The following is a 19,387-nucleotide window of genomic DNA, read 5'->3' on the forward strand; positions in this document are numbered from 1 at the left end:
CGTGTGTACGTGCACAGCGCTCAGCGAGGCATTAGTCATGACAGGCTCTGCCTCGTACATCCTCTGCATAATGTATAAGGTTTTCGATGGGAGTAATATGGGCTATGTTGGCAGAATAAGTGAATGAGGCGAGGCTGATTGTGTTTGCGGTGGATTGGGTCTGCATGTAAATTGATGAACTACAGAGGACTAAAACCTCTTGCAGCGAAACAGATGAAAAATTAATTAAAATTCTGCATAGGACTACCACACACACCTGTGCAACCACAAACACATGCACGCACACAGCGTGCAACAGGAGAACTATTTAGAGAGCCGACAGCCCTCGCAGGTGCAGTTAACATTACAATACAAAGTCAGTCCCTTTGCCCTCACGGTGTACTGTAAGTGGAGCCCAATTTATAATTGATCAAGTTTTACAGCTACTCTGTGGAGTTTATATTGTAAACAAACATGGTTTTGTTTCTCGCCAAAAGAGTGTACGGATCCTAAAAGTACCGTTTATTTAAGTGGAGTTTGGTGATGGTGATTTCGGGGCTGTTTCATGTTAAACTAAAAGGATCTTACTCTTTAACTAAAAGCTCTATCTCTGTAGGGATCCATCCCATAATGTTGTCAGACACTTACAATAATAATGTGAGTCTGCCAGCGCCAAAAACAGAACTTTTAGTGGACGGAAATATATATATATTTTTTTTAAGATAATCTTTTGGGCATTTTAGGCCTTTAATGTGATAGGGCAGATGAAGACATGAAAGGGGGGAGAGAGAGGGGGAAGGACATGCAGCAAAGGGCCGCAGGTCGGAGTCGAACCCGGGCCCGCTGCGTCGAGGCGTAAACCTCTATATATGGGCGTCCGCTCTACCAACTGAGCTATCTCTCTATATTTAAGATATGCATTTTCCCAATAGAATTACAGTATATTGCAGGGCGGTTCGCGACTGCAGGTTCCAGTGCTGTCACTCAATACTGGACCAATTTCAGTGTGTGGAGAAATGGGGTCCAGGTTGAAAAAACACAAAATGACCCTTTAAGCCCTTTTGTTGAATGTATTTCATAGCTCATGAAACCATCGCAAAGCCTTTATTTGTGAGTCTTTTTGGAGACCTGCGTTGTTCACTTCTCTTCCCGGCTTTTTCTTCTTCTCACACAGCGGTTGAAACGCACGGCTGCTGTTTGCACTCGGCAGAATTATTTTTAGCCGGAGCACTGCTTTTTTCACACAGCGTTGTTGTCTTTCTGAACTCGCTGGATGAAACCATCGCTGCATAGGGCCGCTAGTTATCAAAGAAGCTACAGGGTAGCTTCAAATAAGACCTGTCCCTGTATTCCCTATGCATGGAGAGCTTTCCCCTTTTACCCTGCATTCACACAGTTAGTTGAATTCAGAACTAGAAGCCTGACTTGGTAATTCGACTGAAAATCACTTGACAATCAGCTGGTGTCCTTTTGTCTTCCAATGCACATTTACAGTCACCGAACGTTCTAGATCTTAAATAAAGGATCTTTTGAAACTCAATTGGAAAAAAAAGACAAAAAGAAAGAGCTGGAGCAGCGAAGCTAAAGCACCAGAAATGTTGGGAGCCACTGCTCCTGCCAGTTGTTACTCCCTCAGTGTTCCATTCCCCAGTGAGACCCCCCAACATCTCCCTCTGTTGTAAGCAATTTCACAGCCCGTCTAGCTTTTGGCTTTCCTACCCAAAAATTTGATAGCCAGCATTCACATGTGCACACACACACACACACACACACACACACCAACACACACAGGGGCACATTTATCACACAGCTCTTAATTACATCTGCTCACAGCCTGTCCAGAATGCTAAGTAGCTGTTGAGTATAAAAAAACTGGCGCCTTAGAAATTTCTAGACCTCTAGCTGGTCATTAAAATTCTGTCCTTTGATCCTTCCTTCTACTCTCCTCCTCTGCCGCGCAGGAATCAGACGAGGAACATAAAAGCCACCAGCTTGACTTCAGCTTTGGCTTCAAATAGGTCCACGGAGAATATTGTCATTGATGGAAAATAACTAAAATAACTACAATTGACAAAATGTCCCGAGCAGAAGCAGTGAATTCAAGCAGATATGTTATTTTAAGGTACTTCTAACGAGAATGCAAATATCCATACACAATTAACAAGCCTTGATGCCCGAGAGAAGCAGTTTCTTACTATGAAAGAATGCTGATCAATAGATGTCGATAAACACCCATTTATTGGCTGAATGCTGCCTTTTACTTCCAATCTTCCAAGCTGACATTTTTTTAAGTTTAGATATTATCATTATATAATATATTATGATAATATATGTATTATTGACAGTATCAAGAAGTTACTAATGTATAAGAGAGAGATGTATCCAAATGAATATTCACAGGAACTTCACCTCCCAACCATGTCATTAGAATCCATCTGCAGTGCCATGTGCCTCTGGAGTTCACCTGTCTCAGGACAACCATTTTCATCTTTATGTCATTACAGTCTGTCCATGCATCAGTAGTGCTGTCCTTACAGCCAGCAATACACGTGTATAGTTTCCAACTTAGATACTTATATGATGCCATCTGGGATTTTGATGCCTGCGAATGAGGTTTCCTTACCGTGAAACAAAAGAAACAGAAACACCAATCAGCCTCATTAACATTAATCTTAACCCCACCCCCTAGACGCTACACGTTGCATTATCAAACAACCTGGACTATATGCACTGCCGGTCAAAAGTTTGGGGTCACTTAGAAATGTCCATTCCACTCCATTATAGACAGAATACCAGCTGAGATCAGCTGCATTGTTTTTTTTTAACCAAGGCAGCAGTTTTCAGATTCCATTATGTGCTTACAGAGTTGCAAAAGGGTTCTGCAATGTTTTCTCAGTTAGCCTTTTAAAATGATATCAGACTAGTAAACCGAATGTGCCTTTGGAACATTGGATGAATGGTTGCTGATAATGGGCAATGTAGATAGTGTATTAAAGATCAGCCACCCACTCAGATCAGCTGCTATCCTGTCTATAATGGAGTGGAATGAAAATTTGTAAGTGACCCCAAACCTTTGACTGGTAGTGTGTGTGTGTGTGTGTGTGTGTGTGTGTGTGTGTGTGTGTGTGTGTGTGTGTATATATATGTATATATATATATATATATATATATATATATATATATATAAAATATCATTGGTATCATTTCTTTAACATTAATTTCCTTTTAATATGTTTGTGTTTATGTATGCACCATCCACCAAGGCAAGTTCCTTGTATGTGTTACTGTCTTACTTGATAGATTCTGAGTCAGAAAGACAAAAGGTGATGACAGTGTTACAGATGCACTTTTTAAACATATTGGCACCAATGGGAGCTGCAGGCTGCTCTAACCTGATACTAAAAAGCCTTAGTCTTACCTCAGTGTGAAAAGGGGAAAGAGTCACCTTGGTGTGAATAGCGGCTCTGTGTTCTGCCAGCTTTTTTCATCCTGGCCAACTTCCCTCTGCTCAGTATTCTGAGGACAAACATTCTGCTTTGAGAGATATGACATTTAGGCTCAATCACCGGTAATGGGTACATTAACATAGTATCATGGTCTCACTCACACACACACACACACACACACACACATGCACACTCGCACATTAAACTAATGATACACGTTTTACTGTTGCCAGGAAACGGACTCTGGGGTTTACACCTGCGTGGCTTCCAGCTCCAGTGGAGAGACGAGTTGGAGTGGAGTGCTCACAGTCAAAGGTAAATAGTCTCTGTGTGATTAAAATACATGCAAGTAACAGCTCTATGTAAGTGGAACAATACAAACCTTTTATACAGCTGAAGGCAGAAGCCCGATTATCACTCTTCTATTTCTGCACTATTATTCATTTGCAACCGTCTCTGTGTAACACTTTACTTTTATAATTAACAGCAATGAAATGCTGAGTTATAGATTTCATTCTGACAGCAGATAAGAACATGTACGCTCTGAGAAGGCATTCTTAGTGTGAGATAAAAAAAAAAAAAAAATTCTAAGTAACAAGCTGCCTCGTGAGCATGTCTTGGCTCCAACGAAGGAGCAGTAACCTCTGCTGGGCTGGGCCTGAGGCTGTTGCTGGGCAGACGGCAAATATCAATGTCTTTAAGGTTTTAACCGAGGCCTGGAGCATTTGGTTGGTTAGTCAGGTTGGTTTTGGGATGGTGCGAAAGCTAAATCCAACTCTGGCGTGGACCATACAACCGAACTCTATAACTTTCAACTCCAAAAACCTATTGTGACAACAAATTAATGGTAGTCTGTGTGACATCATCATCTCTCCTTCACTCGCTGTCTGTCAGCGGCTCACATTGTTTGCTTTCTTCTGAAATATCAGAGACATTAAAGCAGAACCAGAAAACCAGACATTATAAAATTTGGTGTTGCGCCATTATTTCTGAGACCAGAAGTGTCGGCGAGTTTCCCTCCGATTTTCTGTCCAATAGCCTAGCGACAGTTTCCACTGGGTGTCAGTTGTCTACAGTGTTTGGTGACATAGTGCAGTGTGGATGCAAACCTTACAAAATGAAAAATGCAACAATGTTGCAACTTCACCCCCCGAATCGCACCGAATCTGCCAAACTAAATAAATAAAGTTTAAAACATGCTAGTCTCGCTTTGTCAGACCTTCCTCCTATGTGCTGCGGAGGAGGGTCTGGCTAGTCCACACAGCATTCCTGGATGGGATAAAAACGTGCTCTGGTTTATTGGCATTTCTTTAAACCAATCACAATCGTCTTGGGCGGTGCTATGCTCCGGACGGAGCCACGGTGCCTCTGCTAAATAGCCTCGGGAAGGAACTGGTTTTGGTGGAACGTGTGGACGTTCAAAAGTAGTTTTAGTCGTGCAACAGAAAACTCCGATTGGACAGATAGTCTAGCTAGCTGTCTGGATTTACCCTGCAGAGATCTGAGGAGCAGTTAACCATAGTCCTCACAAATCCACCGGAGGTTAGAACGCCAACACAGAGACAGAGGAAGGGGACGGACATCCAGCGGAATTTCCGGCGGCACCTGAACAATCCCGGAAATGAAAGGTCGTCGATATAGACTAAAAACAAGCCAATTCCCTCATTCAGGACATAATTGTGAGATATCGTCTGCCGCAGCAGCAGCTCAAAGCACACACTGCTCTGCGAGGCGAGGCCCTTTTATTTAAAATCTTCAACCCATGAGGCGTTAGCACATGAAATATTTCAAGCTGTAGAGATTTCATTAGTGGCATTAAATGAAGGAGTAACGACTTAACGAGCTGCTCTGATGGCACCTAAAGTCTGTTATTTGACATTCAGCAGCCTAATGGTTAGTTAAGATCCAATAGTTGTTGTGAAAAGCAAAATTGTGAAGTCTGTTAGAAGTGAGGAAGTCCGCCTGCAGCGAGCGGCGCTGCAAATGTTCAGTCAACATCAGCGGGATTACACAGAGGACATTATGATGTTAAAGATGGATGTTGCAGTTAATAATCAAACGTGCACTTTATTTCTCCTCCGCCTCCCTCCTCTCTCTCCTCCATCATGCCTCCATCTTTGTCCCCCCCCCCTCACCATGCAGAGAGTGCAGACCCGTCAGTAGCTCAGGCCACAGAGCCCTTCCAGTTGCCGGGTCCACCGCACAAACCCATAGTCACAGACGTGTCCAAGAACAGCGTCTCTCTGACCTGGCAACCCAACGCCCACGAGGGAGGGGCCGCCGTCACCTCCTACATCATCGAGGCCTTCAGGTGAGCTTCGCAACAACTGCATCGAGGGCAGGTGCAAAAAAAACAAACACGAATGGACACACTTTCCCTCGTTTTCACCTGATCTGTACATCTTCACAATCGGCAAGGGTTTTTCATTTGTCAGGAAGCCTTGACTGCTTTACCTGTATGCTTTTTTTCCACAAATATTTTTGTACCACATCCTTTCTCCATCTTCTCTTATTTAGCAGTGAAATCCTCTCGTATTGAATGTCTTACAATTCGACAATTTGAATGTAATAATGTCGGAGTAGAAAAGCTTTTCATGTTGGGACACTAAAACGCCCTCCCAGAATCCCAGACTAATGACTTTCATTCATGCTTTGCAGCTCTATAAAAAGAGTCGGGCTACAACATTCATCAACTTTTATTAGAGCTTGAAAAGAACACTCAGAAACTCAACAGAACATTTCAATGGACAAAATGTACAAGGAAATGTGACATTTAATTTCAGCTTTCTACAGAGCCGTTTTGGCCAGGTAAGAACTTGTCATAGGATGTACGTACCGTAACTAGTCAACATGTCCGAAAAAGTTTGCTTGTGCTCAGACACGCATACAGTTACATAGTAACAAACACACAGGACTCTCTTGTCCTTGGTGGCTAATCGACCCTCTCGTGCGCCTAAACGCAGCTCAGCAGAGACGTTCAGGTACTGCCACTTGAGAGGAAGTCCACCTTGGATTAATTATGGGGAAAAGTAGATCTAGCTGAGCAGGACGGGTGGCTCGACGGAGGGAAGGAGGTCTCCAGATGAAAACAGGCAGCGCTATGGGGAAATGTGTCCTTCCAATCCGATAAAGAGGGGAAACCTGGCAGAGCTTAATCAGATCCAGACGTTCACCGTGGCCCATGGCGGCGGTGAACGTCTCCAAGTAACGCATACTGATTCTCTATAAAGCAGCAGAAAGGGACCGGTGGGATGTTTGCAATAACACTTTCTTGCCTGAGGTACTAAGGTGTGTTTGTAGGAGCACAGGGAAGAGCGAGGGTTGGGGCTTGTGTGTGTGTGTGTGTGTGTGTGTGTGTGTGTGTGTGTGTGTGTGTGTGTGTGTGTGTGTGTGTGTGTGTGTGTGTGTGTGTGTGTGTGTGTGTGTGTGTGTGTGTTGTGTGTGTGTGTGTGTGTGTGTGTGTGCGCTGTGCGTGTTCGTGTGCGTGTTAACATGCTAGAACAAGATACACTGCTGAGAAGATTCAACAGGCTTACAAGACAGTGAGACAGAATAGGAACTTTAGAGTTGTTTTTTTTTTTTGTTTTTGTGTGTTTTTTTTTTTGTTTTTGTGTTTTGTGTGGTGTTTTTTTTTTAGGGGGAAGGCAGACTTTCCATTCTCCTGCTGAGACTGCAGTCATGGCTTGTGTTTTTTCTGGGGCTACAACTTTGTGCGTTAGTGTGTGAACTCCCTCTGAGCAGCTCCTCCACAAAGTTACCTTGAATCCAGCTTTAGCACGGGGCAGCCTGCGCACGCACACACACACACACACACACACACATACACAAGATGAGTATTCATGAGTCGTCTTCCTCTTTGGTCTTATTGTGCAGTTCAGCACTAAAGCTAGTTCACCTCAAACCCCCCAAAGTACCCTTGGGGGAAAATCTGAAAGTGTCAAACAAATGGTTGGGGGGGGCCTTTGTGACTGCTGCTCTGCCAAGGTGACAGTAAATTCCCAGAGAAACAGGAAGAGACGGGAAGAAAGGGGGACGGGTTTGAGAGGTGGCGGGATAATGCATCTGGGGGAGTGCCACGAGGCTAAGAACATGCCCTCATTTCCTGCTGGCAGCTGTGCCTTCTTACAGGCCTCAATACATTATTCACCGGGACAGCAAATCGCATCGTTTGGACGAGATCTTCTAGTGAACACAAACTTCTCTGTGCTGAGTGACTTTGCTCACATCTGCCATTGTTTACCAAATAAGAAATATTAGAGGAAGCCACGAATAGATCCAGCTATTGCCTGAGGATCTCCTCATGCATTGGTTAAATTGTGTAGCTGCACATCAAATCAGCATCACAGAGCACTCCTGATGAAACTTTGCATGGCGTCTTTCAGTGGTGGAATGTAAGTACATTTACTCAAGTACTGTACCTAAGTACACAGTTCAGGTACCTTGCTGTAGTATTTTCTTGTGCCATTTCAGAGGCAAATACTATACTCCACCTCGGGCTAAATCTACACTACTATGTTTTGGTTTAAAAATGAATATCTTTTGCTGCGTTTACGCCTCACGTCCACAGTACTCCGAGCCCCTAAAACAGAGACATTTGGTTTAAAAACTCCAAGGTGGCTGTTTAGTCTGGTCGGGCACAAGCAGAGACATATTTGAAAGGTTGATGCACGTCCATCAGCTTATCGGTTAGGTAGCTTACAGACCTTTCAGTAACAGTTCCGCCTCGTCCTCGCTCCAAGATAATCAATCCCTGCTCTTACTTTTCACCCTTGTGGCTCTTTCTCCAAAGTATTTTCTGTCTTTTAAACCTCTACATTCATGATTTTCAACCGCAGAGTAACATCAGACAATCTGCTTCCTATTTCCACCGGCACTCACATGCCCAGTGTGTGTGAATGGTCATGTGATATGTGTTGTCAGGCTTCTTAATATGGATGGAGAGTAGTTCTGCTGCTGGAGCTAAAACTCTAGTGTGGACGGAGATTTCTGTTTCTATCTCAAAATGCCGCTTAAAAATGTAAACATAATAGTGTAGATGTAGCCTTAAGCAACTACAAGAGTAAATTGCAAATTACACAGTAATGCACAAGTAATAATAACCTGATGGTATAATACTATATGTATACTAGTATAACAGATGTATACTAGTAGTCACAGGGGCTATTTCTGCATTGAGTACCTTTACTCTATTCTGTATAGGTAGGTATACTTTCTCCACCACTGTTGTCTTCCCACAGTGACAGAAAGAAGCAAACACGTGTGAATTGGTGAATTAAATTGCAAATGGCGCACAGTACGTGCCATGTGCATAGGGGATGCAAATATATTGCATTCCAAACTGCGCATCAGTTTTTCCTTCCATCCCTTCACAGCCAATCAGCAGGCAGCACATGGCAGACTGTAGCCGACATGGTCAAGATGGAAACGCACACGATCACCGGCCTTCTCCCCAACACCATCTACCTGTTCATTGTCCGAGCTGTCAATGCCTACGGCCTGAGCGACCCGAGCCCCATCTCTGAGCCCGTCAGAACCCAAGGTCAGTCTGCGCCGCTCTCACACCAAATAAAACATGACTCATGTCTAGGATGGTGGGGGGAAAAAGATCCACGTCATGGTGCTAATGCATTGGCAGCAGCACTCTAAGCAGAAGTGGATATGTGTGTTTCCCCTCAGATGTGAGTCCTACGGGTCAGGGAGTGGACCACAGGCAAGTGCAGAGGGAGCTGGGAGAGGTGGCCGTCCAGCTGCAAGAGCCGCTCGCGCTAACAACAACCTCCATCCGAGTGTCCTGGACTGTGAGTGGCTCTTTGTAGATTCTATTCAACTTTTATTTATAGTGTCAAATCACAAAAGCACTTGTCTCAGGACACTTTTCAGATAGAGTAGGCCTAGAACACACTCTATAATTTACAAAGACCCAACAATTCCCCCCCAAGAGCGAGCATTTGGTGCGACAGTGGTGAGGAAAACAACCCTTTAAACAGGCAGAATCCTCGGACAGACCCAGGCTCTTGGTGGGCGGCCATCTGCCGCTGCCGGTTGGGACACAGAGACACTGATACACATATACAGAAATACAGAAATATGATTCCTAATAATTATAGCAGTTGGTATGATGAACAGTGGCAATTATAGTATCGATAAAGATAATAGAACAATGACTAGAACTAATAGTAGTAGCAGTGCAGGGCATAGCAGGGCGTAGAGCAGGACCAGGGCAGCTGTTGCAACCACGATCCAGGTGCCACCACAAGCCAACAAAGTGGATCTTTGTTTGGTTTAGAGAAGGAGCATTTGAGGGTTCAGTTAGAGTTAAGGAGTGGAAAAATGAACAATTTTACTTCATCTCCATCACTCCTCTCATATCCCCCACCTCACTTCATCAAGGTTGACCGTCAGTCTCAGTTCGTCCAGGGCTACCGTCTCTTCTACCGCCCCAGCGGGGGAACCTGGCTCCTCCAGGACATCAACTCCCCCTCGGAACGCAGCACCGTCCTCCCCAACCTGCTCAAAGGAACCGAGTACGAGATCAAGATCCGTCCCTATTTTGACGAGTTCCAGGGAAAGGACAGCCGAACGTTACTGGTTCGGACTCCAGAAGAGGGTAATGAATCCGGTGACTTCTGAAACGTGCATGTACCAGAAAGACATTCAAAGAAGACTTATTTTAATAAACTAGGCTGCCGTAGGTTTTCTTTGACACCGCGGGGCCTTGAAAATGGCTGTTCATTAGCCTGTCTGACACCACATGAATCTCAGTAATGTTATCTCATTTTGGGGTTAATTTTATGTCCGCAATTTGGGTTCATCTATATTGATCCCTCTTTTTATTAAATTCAGCCTCCACACATTTCTATTAGTTGATCCAAACTCTAGATTAAAAACAAGTGAGCATTTTTTTTGCCATCAGCACTTATAGACTTTGTATCGACCTGCCTGAGTAGGTTAGTCTGAAAAGAATTTTTTTTTTTTTACTTTTTAAAGCACTTAATAAAACATAATTTTCCCTGCTGCTGCAGCTCACTTTCTTTTTTCCTGACTTGTGTTTTTTTTTTTTTGTGTCCTCACTTTTATTACCTTGAGCAATTTTCAGTTTGTTGTACTCACTTGTTCATGCATACCACAGTCTTTGTGCCGACTAGAAGTATGCTGATGAAACGACTGTCCCCCCCCCCCGCCTCTCTCAGTCCCCAGTGCCCCACCCAGAGCTGTCACAGTGGCAACAGTGAAGCTAAGCAACAGCTCCAGCATCAGCGTCTCCTGGGAGCCTCCACCCAGCGAGATGCACAACGGCATCATCCAGGAGTACAGGGTAAACACGGCAGCAGGGTCAAACACCAAACACCTCGACACACAGCACAAAGCTGCTAGCAAAAACTACTTACTGCTGCAGCACGCGAGGAGCTCCCTTCTACACAAAACTTGCACTTCATACACAAAATGTTTAGAATAATAACGTTTCCTGAATTAATTTCTACTAAATACAAATTAGAAAGATGAGGGTTGTTGGCAGTGTTATAAGAGGTTACCAATTACAAGTTAATCTATTTAAAATGTAATAGTAGTGTAACTATTTCTATGACTTTATCAAAGTAATGTAACTTATTATATTTAATTACTTTTGGATTACTTTTTTTATGAATGGTGATTAAAAATAAACTACTGTATATGCACTAAGCAAAATAAAGTGCTAAAATAGGTCTTCGGTGTGCCACACGGAAGGAAAGCATGTCTTCCCTACTTTATTTAATATGACTGCTTGATGTGGCCGGGTTGGCTCAGTGGGTAGAGCAGGCGCACATGTACTGAGAGGTTTATGCCTCGACGCAGCGGTCCAGGGTTCGAATCCGACCTGTGACGATTTCCTGCATGTCTTCCCCCCTCTCTCTCTCCTTCTCACCTAGCTGTCCTGTCAAAAATTAACAGCAGAAAAGGCTAAAAAAAAATAATAACAAGACTGCTTGCAGTAGCTTGACTTACATACCTGCACATGTTTCCTGAGGTTGGACATTGAGCGTTTTGACTGCTGGCAAGCATTCTTTGCATTGCACGGTATGTTCGAACCCTTCTCAGATTTTTGTATGAAATGTTTAAAAAAAAAATATTTCCAGCACTGGAACGCGTTTTTTTTTTTATCCGTAGCCGTAGTGGCAACTCTCAAATAGCTTGAGAGGAGATTTAACTGTGAGACGGGTTGCGCTGCAATTTCAAACAGGAGAACCAATCCAAAGCGTCAGAATAGCATCACACTTTACTAAACGGCTGTGGCCGAAAATGGCAAATGAAGACATTGTGCACAAAAAAAAACATCAAAATTACAAAATGAATATTATTCAACACATAGCCTAGCTTTTCACAGTTACCTTTATTTTGTAAATAAATTACGCAGTGTGTTACATGTAACTAGTTACTCCCCAACACTGGTTATTGGATTATAACCAGTGGGTCACAAGAGGTTGGAATGCAATCTCTAGATGACCCTAATACTTTGTACATTCAGGTTCCACACAGAGATAAAACCTCACAGGGAAAGACAAACCCTAAGGCAGTGTTTGCAAGACTTCAAAGTAGAGCACACTGGTTCGTGGTCAAGTCTGATGACTACTGTACATTTAATATCTGACTTATCAAACTGATGAAATGTTGCAGCCTATAGTTAGCTATTTCATCAGTGAATGGAAATGCAAAAACACTCTCAGTGTAGACTTATAGTATCTAAAAGTGTCACAAAAGCTAGAGATGTTCCGATACGGGAAAATCCTCCGATGCTCCCTTAAGGCGCTGACACGATAATCGGCCGTCGGACAGTCTGGCGAGGTCGGTGACTCGAGTCTGTTCGGTGTGTTCCGTGCCGTCGGCCTTCATTTGGCCCGATTTGACTTGTTGAATCTTGTTGAGGGCGGGCAGTCGGACTCAATTACCCATCTGATTGGTGGAGTTCTAGCCCTTGACTAGCGAATCAGTGCACTTATGTTAGCGTGACGAACGCCCCTCAAAATCTGACGAAAATCTTTTAAACTGACCTTTGTCGATCTGAAATGAAGACAGACTCAGCAACTGCACGGCCTATTTCTCGCTTAAAATGTTTTCAGAAACATGTTTCGGTGAACTATCTTCGTAAAATACGAGATCGTATTCTGAACAAGAATCAGTGGTCGGCTTTGAAATTCTGGAGAAGCCAGACCCACGTGACGCGTTCGTCATTTCCGGTTTTCATTTTTTGGGCGACAATACTAATCTGTATTACGTCTCGCGCAGAACGTACGCTAAAGCTGGCGTCACTTCGGTGCGCTCCGAGGCACTTCTTTGACATCCGGGAGCCGACCGCCTTTTCTGCCGACGGCCGGCCGTCGGGTTGGTGTGTCAGGGCCTTTAAACGCTGGTATTGGTGTCGGAAAGAACTGGTGTTGTTGTTGTTGTTGTTGTTGTTGTGCAACGATCAGATCCCACGTAACTGAGCTCTGAAAAAGAAATCTTCTTTAAAGTAGTTTATTTGTTTTCTTTTTTCCATTTTGAGTCGCTGTGAAACTGGATAGTAAAAGAAAGTTCTGTGGCGTTCATTGTTTGGGTTTGTTGTTCACAAAGAGTTTAACCTGAGCCAGACCATACACAAAGATAGAAATCATATCACAACCATACAGGGATGGTAGTATACAGCTGTCAAAACATAATAAAATATATGAAACACTGGTTGGATCAGTACTCGGGATCGGCCGATATGTCAGTTCAAGTACCGGAATCGGTATCTGGAAGCAAAAAAAGAAAGGTATCGGACCATCTCTAACGACAACAAACCGGAGACTGAAATGAGCAGCATAATAAACGCAGTGCCTCGCCTGTGTATCCCCGACAGGTTTGGTGCGTGGGCAGCGGCGGCGACAACCACACCCGCTACTACATCAACAAGACGGTGGACGGAAACACGCTGTCCACGGCGCTGCAAGGCCTGATGCCCGGCGTGCTCTACCAGGTGGAGGTGGCGGCGGTGACCGGCGCCGGCATCGGCACCCGCAGTCAGCCGGTGTCCGTCCTCATCAGTGAGTCCTCAATGACAAAAGCCATCACAGCCCCGGAAACTCCCTACTCATACACATCAGAGACTGCACTGACACATTCAAATCACTCATGAAAGCACACCTCTTCAGATCAGCCTTCCACATCCAATAGGCTCTCATACTCTCCTCTGTTAGTTACTGCTTTTATTCTTTCACTTGCCTTCAGTGTGCTTGTTTTATTGCTTCATCTGTTTTTATTGTAAATGGTCTGGATTTAAAGATCTAGAGCTGTTCTAGTCTTAACGACTACTCAAAGCGCTTTAACATAGTACACTCCATTCCACAACCATTCACACACATTCATACACTGGTTTGCGAGGCTGCCGTAGAAGGTGCCACCTGCTCGTCAGATAAACATTCACACACATTCACACACATTCACACACATTCACACACATTCACACACCAATGGCACAGCATCAGGAGCCACTCAGGGTTCAGTGTCCTGCCCAAAGACACTTTGACTGCAGGGTCAGGAATCGAACCACCGACCTTCCGATTGGTAGATGTGTCTTTGAGTACCATGTAAAGCACTATATGAATAAATTGTATTGTTATTATTATTATTATTATTATTATTATTATTGTTGTTGTTGTTGTTGTTGTTGTTGTTATTATTAATAAAAACAGCTGTAGAAATAAGAGTGGGCGAAGATGCAGTTTCAAGAGTACAGACAAATGTTTGTCTACAACAAAGTTAGAAGTTAGTAGGTAAAAATAATCTCAGCATGTTTCTTTTTCTTTTTATATTAACTGCTAGCGTTGTCAGTCTGTCGTCAGTTAGGCCGGCCACACACTGGCTGCGTGGCGTGAGCGTGGCGTTTCTGTTGCGTGTCAGCTGCGTGGCGGCTGCGTGGATTTATTTTTCTACGTCTTTACACACCAGAGACGTGTCTGACGCGGCGCTGCTGCTGCTGCTAGCGTTGTCTGGACACATGGTTTCCCATTGATAAAATGAAATGTTAAACATAAATATATACTGATCTGATTAAAGCAAAGAAAACGTCTGCAGTATTGACGGCAAAATAGGCTCCAGAATATTTCTTTCTGTATTGACAGGTGCAAATTTTTGAAAAATTTTTTTTTGAATTATATTTATATATATGCATTTATGTCAAAACCTAGAGACTTTCAAACATCAAAATGTCATATAAAACAGACACGCCAAGCAGCCAGTGTGCAGGAGGCCTTAGTGGGTTGGTTGGTATCTCCGGTCCCGTCCACCACGTTGGTCCAGACTGTAATATCTCAACAGTAGATAGATGGATTGCCATGGCATTTTGTACACACATTTATTGTCTCCAGAGGATGAATCCTGATGATTTCAGTGATCCATTCACTTTTCATTCTAGGAGCGTAATCCAGTCGCTATAATTTCAACATCAGGTCAGAATTGCCAAATACTTGCAAAATGAATGGCATTCCTCAGCTGTACTTTGTCTTTAGTGCTAATTAGCAGATGTTAGCAAATGCTGTGCCTGCAGACTCCCGTGTTTACCCTATTTCTATCATTTCTCACCCACTTTAGGCTCATTCATGTATTATATGGGTAATATCACTGTGTACACATGGTTAGCTTTGTATTGGTTTCTTCTGTTTGACTTTTAAATACATTAAAGCTAAACGATACGGAAAACACCGGATGAATAAAAAAACAGATCAACATAGAAAATGTTAAAACGATCTGAAGCTCTCCCTCAGTTCTAATTATGTTATCTTATTTTGCCCTCCTCCCTCCTGTTTTCTTCCACCAGAGCTGCCAGCTGAGCAGCCATCCATGCCAGGCGGCGGCGGCGCCGCCGGCGACAGCGGCGAGGAGAGCAGCGTGAGTCTGGCCGAGCAGATCACCGACGTGGTCAAGCAGCCAGCGTTCATCGCGGGCATCGGCGGAGCGTGCTGGGTCATCCTGATGGGCTTCAGCGTCTGGATCTACTGCCGGCGCAAGAAGAGGAAGGAGCTGAGCCACTACACGGCCTCCTTCGCCTACACACCAGCAGGTCGGGACGAAGGGTCCACGTGGAAAATTATGATTTTGTTACCGACTCTGTGTCTGCTGTCTGCTGTGATACCTTGCATATATTTTGGAAGCCCGTGCAAACGACCTAAGGTGGCATTTGGAAATGCAAATTTCCTATTTATACATTCGGGAGCAAGTATGATTTATTTAACAACCAAAAAAGGAAAAATGACCATTAAAAAATAGTTTCTGTGGAAATGAGAACAGCTGATCTTGGATAATACAAGCATTGTCTTGACTTTTTGAATAATTGAAATTGAAAGCAAAGTAGGCCACAAAACTGTACCACCCATGAGTCTGTGTGCCTCTCATCACTCTCTTTCTCTCTGTCTTCTGCAGTTGGTTTCCCTCATGGAGAGGGAACAGGACTCAATGGAAGGTAATTAAATGATATGCCACAGTACATTCAGACTCTGGACCTGTATTCTGTTTATATTACAGCAATCCGTAGACTGGGCTGATTATGAAGGTTTCTCGCTGTCTGTCCAGCTTTTGATTTGCTGTTCTCTCTGTATTTCCATCTGGACAGTCTTTTTGCCGTTGTGCTGTGTCCCGCCATGTCTTAAATTAATGCCAGAATGTCTCTGTAGGCCTGGCGTGCTGGGAGGCAACATGGGCAACTACCCATGGCTGGCAGACTCTTGGCCCACCACCAACCTGGTCCACAGCGGTAAAGAGGCCGTCAACTGCTGCACCGCCAACCACGACACGGCTGAGAGATACTACAATGGTAGGATGCTGCTTGACAAGTTAATAGTTTTATTAGTCAGTTTTGTGCTTATGGAATAGCTGTTGTGGCAGATATTATTATCAAGTTGAAGCATCATTGAGTACACTGATAAGTAGTGGCATTCAATGTGAAAAAACAGAGCTGACAATAGACTTGAAAAAAAAAAAAAAGATGAACGACGCGTGCCCACTTCCTCCCACTGTATAGAAGTGAAGCCAAAATAACCCCAGGTATCAAAGCCCCCGCCCATACACCCGCCCGACCAATCACGAGTCAATCCCAGCTGTCAATCATGACGTTTCACCCCGTTTTTATAGCATCAAATAACTAATAAAAACCAAACTTATCAGAAAAATTAACACTTGAACACACATCAGTGTGATCAGAAATCCATAAAATGAGAAAATAAAAAAAGGGGTTAAGAATACATACCGCAGCCAGCCACCAAGGGCGATCCAGATGTTTTGGCTTCACTTATACAGTCTATGCATCAACCCCTGGAGCTGAGACTCCAAACAAAGCCAGAGAACTGAGCTGAATACAACGTCCATCTTTTGTCCCGTGTAGAAGCCGGTATCTCCAACTACCTGAATCAGACGGAGAAGTACAGCATGGGCGGCTCCACCGAAGGTCCCATCTACAGCACCATCGACGCCACCAACGAAGACCTGCATGGCTTCACCTACGCCCAGCACACCTCCACCGCTCCTTACGCCTCCACCTCCATCATGCCTTTCACCAACCAGACGCAGGCGCCGGCCCACGGCGGCGAGCAGCAGGATGGTGGGCACTGGATGCCCCAGCCGGGGCCCTCTGGAGCGCAGTACGCCCAGCCAGACCGCTGCAGTGGTGAGGAGCTCTCTGCTCAGTACACACACATCATACGGCTTAGCAACAGAGCCAGCATGCAGCGCTGGTTTTTAAAAGCAATGCATTGTCTGGCACCAGTTTCATCTCCAATCACCCCCCGCCCATTCTACCTGCAGAGCTACTGACCAATCGCCACGCCTCGTTCCACGCTCCCAGTTAAAACCAGTCAGCCTGGTTAATGATATAAGACCTCTCTCTTTTTTCTTAAGCTCCTAGCTGTTCAGGTCTTATGATCAGTACATTTCTTCCTATTCTTCATTATTAAATGGTTTTCTATAGTATTTTCACATTTATCTAAAATTGTTTATTTTCATTAGACCTGAAAGGATTAGTAATGCGAGAAAAAAGTAATCAGCTAGTTTTATTTTTTTTATTACCTAGTTTTCCCTTCTGTTGTATGTGACATTAAACTGAATATTTGGATAAAGGTTTGGGATTTTTTTGTCAGATAAACAAGCCATAGATGTTACCTTGGACTTGAAATAGGGGATTTTTCTACCAAAAGTAATAATGAACCAAGAAAATAATGAGATTAATGGCCAACGAAAAATAATTTCAGGCCTACTATTTTCTACAAACAGTACTTTCTTTTCTATTTATCTGTCTGTATTTCTATCCTAACCTCTACATTTAAATGAATGAGCTTGACTCAGCTTCAGTGCTGCACATGGGAAAAATAAGATTTCTTGAAGGGTCAAATTGCGCCATTTTGCCCTTCTCTCATATCCATAGTCATATCTTTCAGATGCGGGCCTCCTGGGAAATGTGACAAAGCATCTTCTTCAAGTGAATCATTGTGCTCCTCTGTCTGCCTTTAGGTAAGCCCAAGCAGAAGGCGATGGGTAAGGCTGTCAAGACCCCGTCTCTGACCTGGATGGAGGCGTTGCCGCCACCTCCCCCCATTGGAGAGCTGGAGCATTGTGAACCGGACAACCTGCCCCCAGAGCACGAGGACATGGACATCGGGTTAGTCAGACTCCCTCTACCTGTTTTTCTCACACACACACACACACACACACACACACACACACACACACACACACACACACACACACACACACACACACACACATCACTATAACTTAGCATTACACTGCTGCCCCATTATTTAGACTTACCGTCACCTCTAACGGGCACATTAAGTATCGAGCCCAACGTGGCTCTTATGCCTCTGGCTTTAACAACTCAATTACCTCGGCCTTGGTCAATTGCTTTAGTGATTAAAGCTGTTTTCCCCACCCTTAAAACACAATTTGCTGTGTTCTTCCTTACCAGTCGCTCTCTGCAACCTCAGAGCAAGCTATCATTCAGTACGCGCGTAGCAGCAATCCCACCTAGGTGGAAGCTTAGCCTCCCGCAGTGTTGCCAACGGGAAGGCCCTCTAACTAGAGTCAAGTCTGAAAGAACATATTAATGTTTAAGTAGCCTAATAGCTAGCTAGAAACGAAGGCACCTGTGAGACAACAGGCCCCTCAACAATGTATTTTTAGATAGATAGATAGATAGATAGATAGATAGATAGATAGATAGATAGATAGATAGATAGATAGATAGATAGATAGATAGATAGATAGATAACACACAAATCAGATCCAGCTCCATCTCATCCCTTCCAGCTGTAACACTGCTCTCTGTCTTCATAGCTCGGATGAGGAGTGGTGCCCCCCCCTCCCTGAGAGGACCTACCTGATTGAGGGCTGCGAGGATGGACCCTCTGCCCCGCAGTGGAACAACGCCTCCTCCCCAGCCACCTCCTACAGTCATCAGTCGACCGCCACGCTCACCCCGTCGCCCCACGAGGAGAGCCGCACCCCCCACGATCTGCCCCGCCTCAGCCAGCCAGATGGCCAGCAGCTGTCCCGGTACGTCAACAGGCTCGCCACTGACTTCTCATGAACAAACTGCTTTACTTAATGTAAACCTCCTTTCTGCTTTGTGGATTACTTTTGTTTCATTATCGAGCTTCATGTTTTTCCCCAGAGATTTTACTGCAATGAATAAATCAAGTTATTGTTAATAAGATCAGATCTTATGTTATTGAGATCATATCTTGCCAAGCCAGTTGCAATGGCGCTGCGCTAAGCTAAACGCTAAAGAAAGTTGCTTATTTTCAACCCTTCTGAAGCAAGTCGTCAGGTGAATGCAGACTTCCCGATACTGGCGCCGTTAATCTGCATGTACGGCCGTACAGAAACTGGCAAACAGCTAACGCTAGCGGTAGCTAGCTAGCTTGGTTGGCAGAACGCTAAAAAATACATTTTAGGGAACCAAAATGTTCCAATGAACT

General features: G+C 44.2%; 1 protein-coding gene across 5 annotated transcripts in view; it reads left to right on the forward strand.

Moving 5' to 3' along the window:
• Positions 1-19,387, forward strand: part of robo3 (roundabout, axon guidance receptor, homolog 3 (Drosophila)) — a 102,885-nt gene that overhangs the window by 73,117 nt on the left and 10,381 nt on the right. For all 5 annotated transcript variants that reach the window (XM_039777696.1, XM_039777697.1, XM_039777698.1 and 2 more), the window contains 13 exons: positions 3,659-3,740; positions 5,568-5,736; positions 8,798-8,964; positions 9,102-9,223; positions 9,816-10,032; positions 10,616-10,740; positions 13,282-13,465; positions 15,238-15,480; positions 15,840-15,879; positions 16,091-16,230; positions 16,798-17,079; positions 17,919-18,066; positions 18,744-18,962. In XM_039777696.1, coding sequence (XP_039633630.1) covers positions 3,659-3,740; positions 5,568-5,736; positions 8,798-8,964; positions 9,102-9,223; positions 9,816-10,032; positions 10,616-10,740; positions 13,282-13,465; positions 15,238-15,480; positions 15,840-15,879; positions 16,091-16,230; positions 16,798-17,079; positions 17,919-18,066; positions 18,744-18,962 — 2,138 coding nt within the window. The remainder of the gene's footprint in view (positions 1-3,658; positions 3,741-5,567; positions 5,737-8,797; positions 8,965-9,101; positions 9,224-9,815; positions 10,033-10,615; positions 10,741-13,281; positions 13,466-15,237; positions 15,481-15,839; positions 15,880-16,090; positions 16,231-16,797; positions 17,080-17,918; positions 18,067-18,743; positions 18,963-19,387) is intronic.

The sequence above is a fragment of the Perca fluviatilis genome, chromosome 16 (assembly GCF_010015445.1).
Source record: "Perca fluviatilis chromosome 16, GENO_Pfluv_1.0, whole genome shotgun sequence".
NCBI classification, from domain to species: Eukaryota; Metazoa; Chordata; class Actinopteri; order Perciformes; family Percidae; genus Perca; species Perca fluviatilis.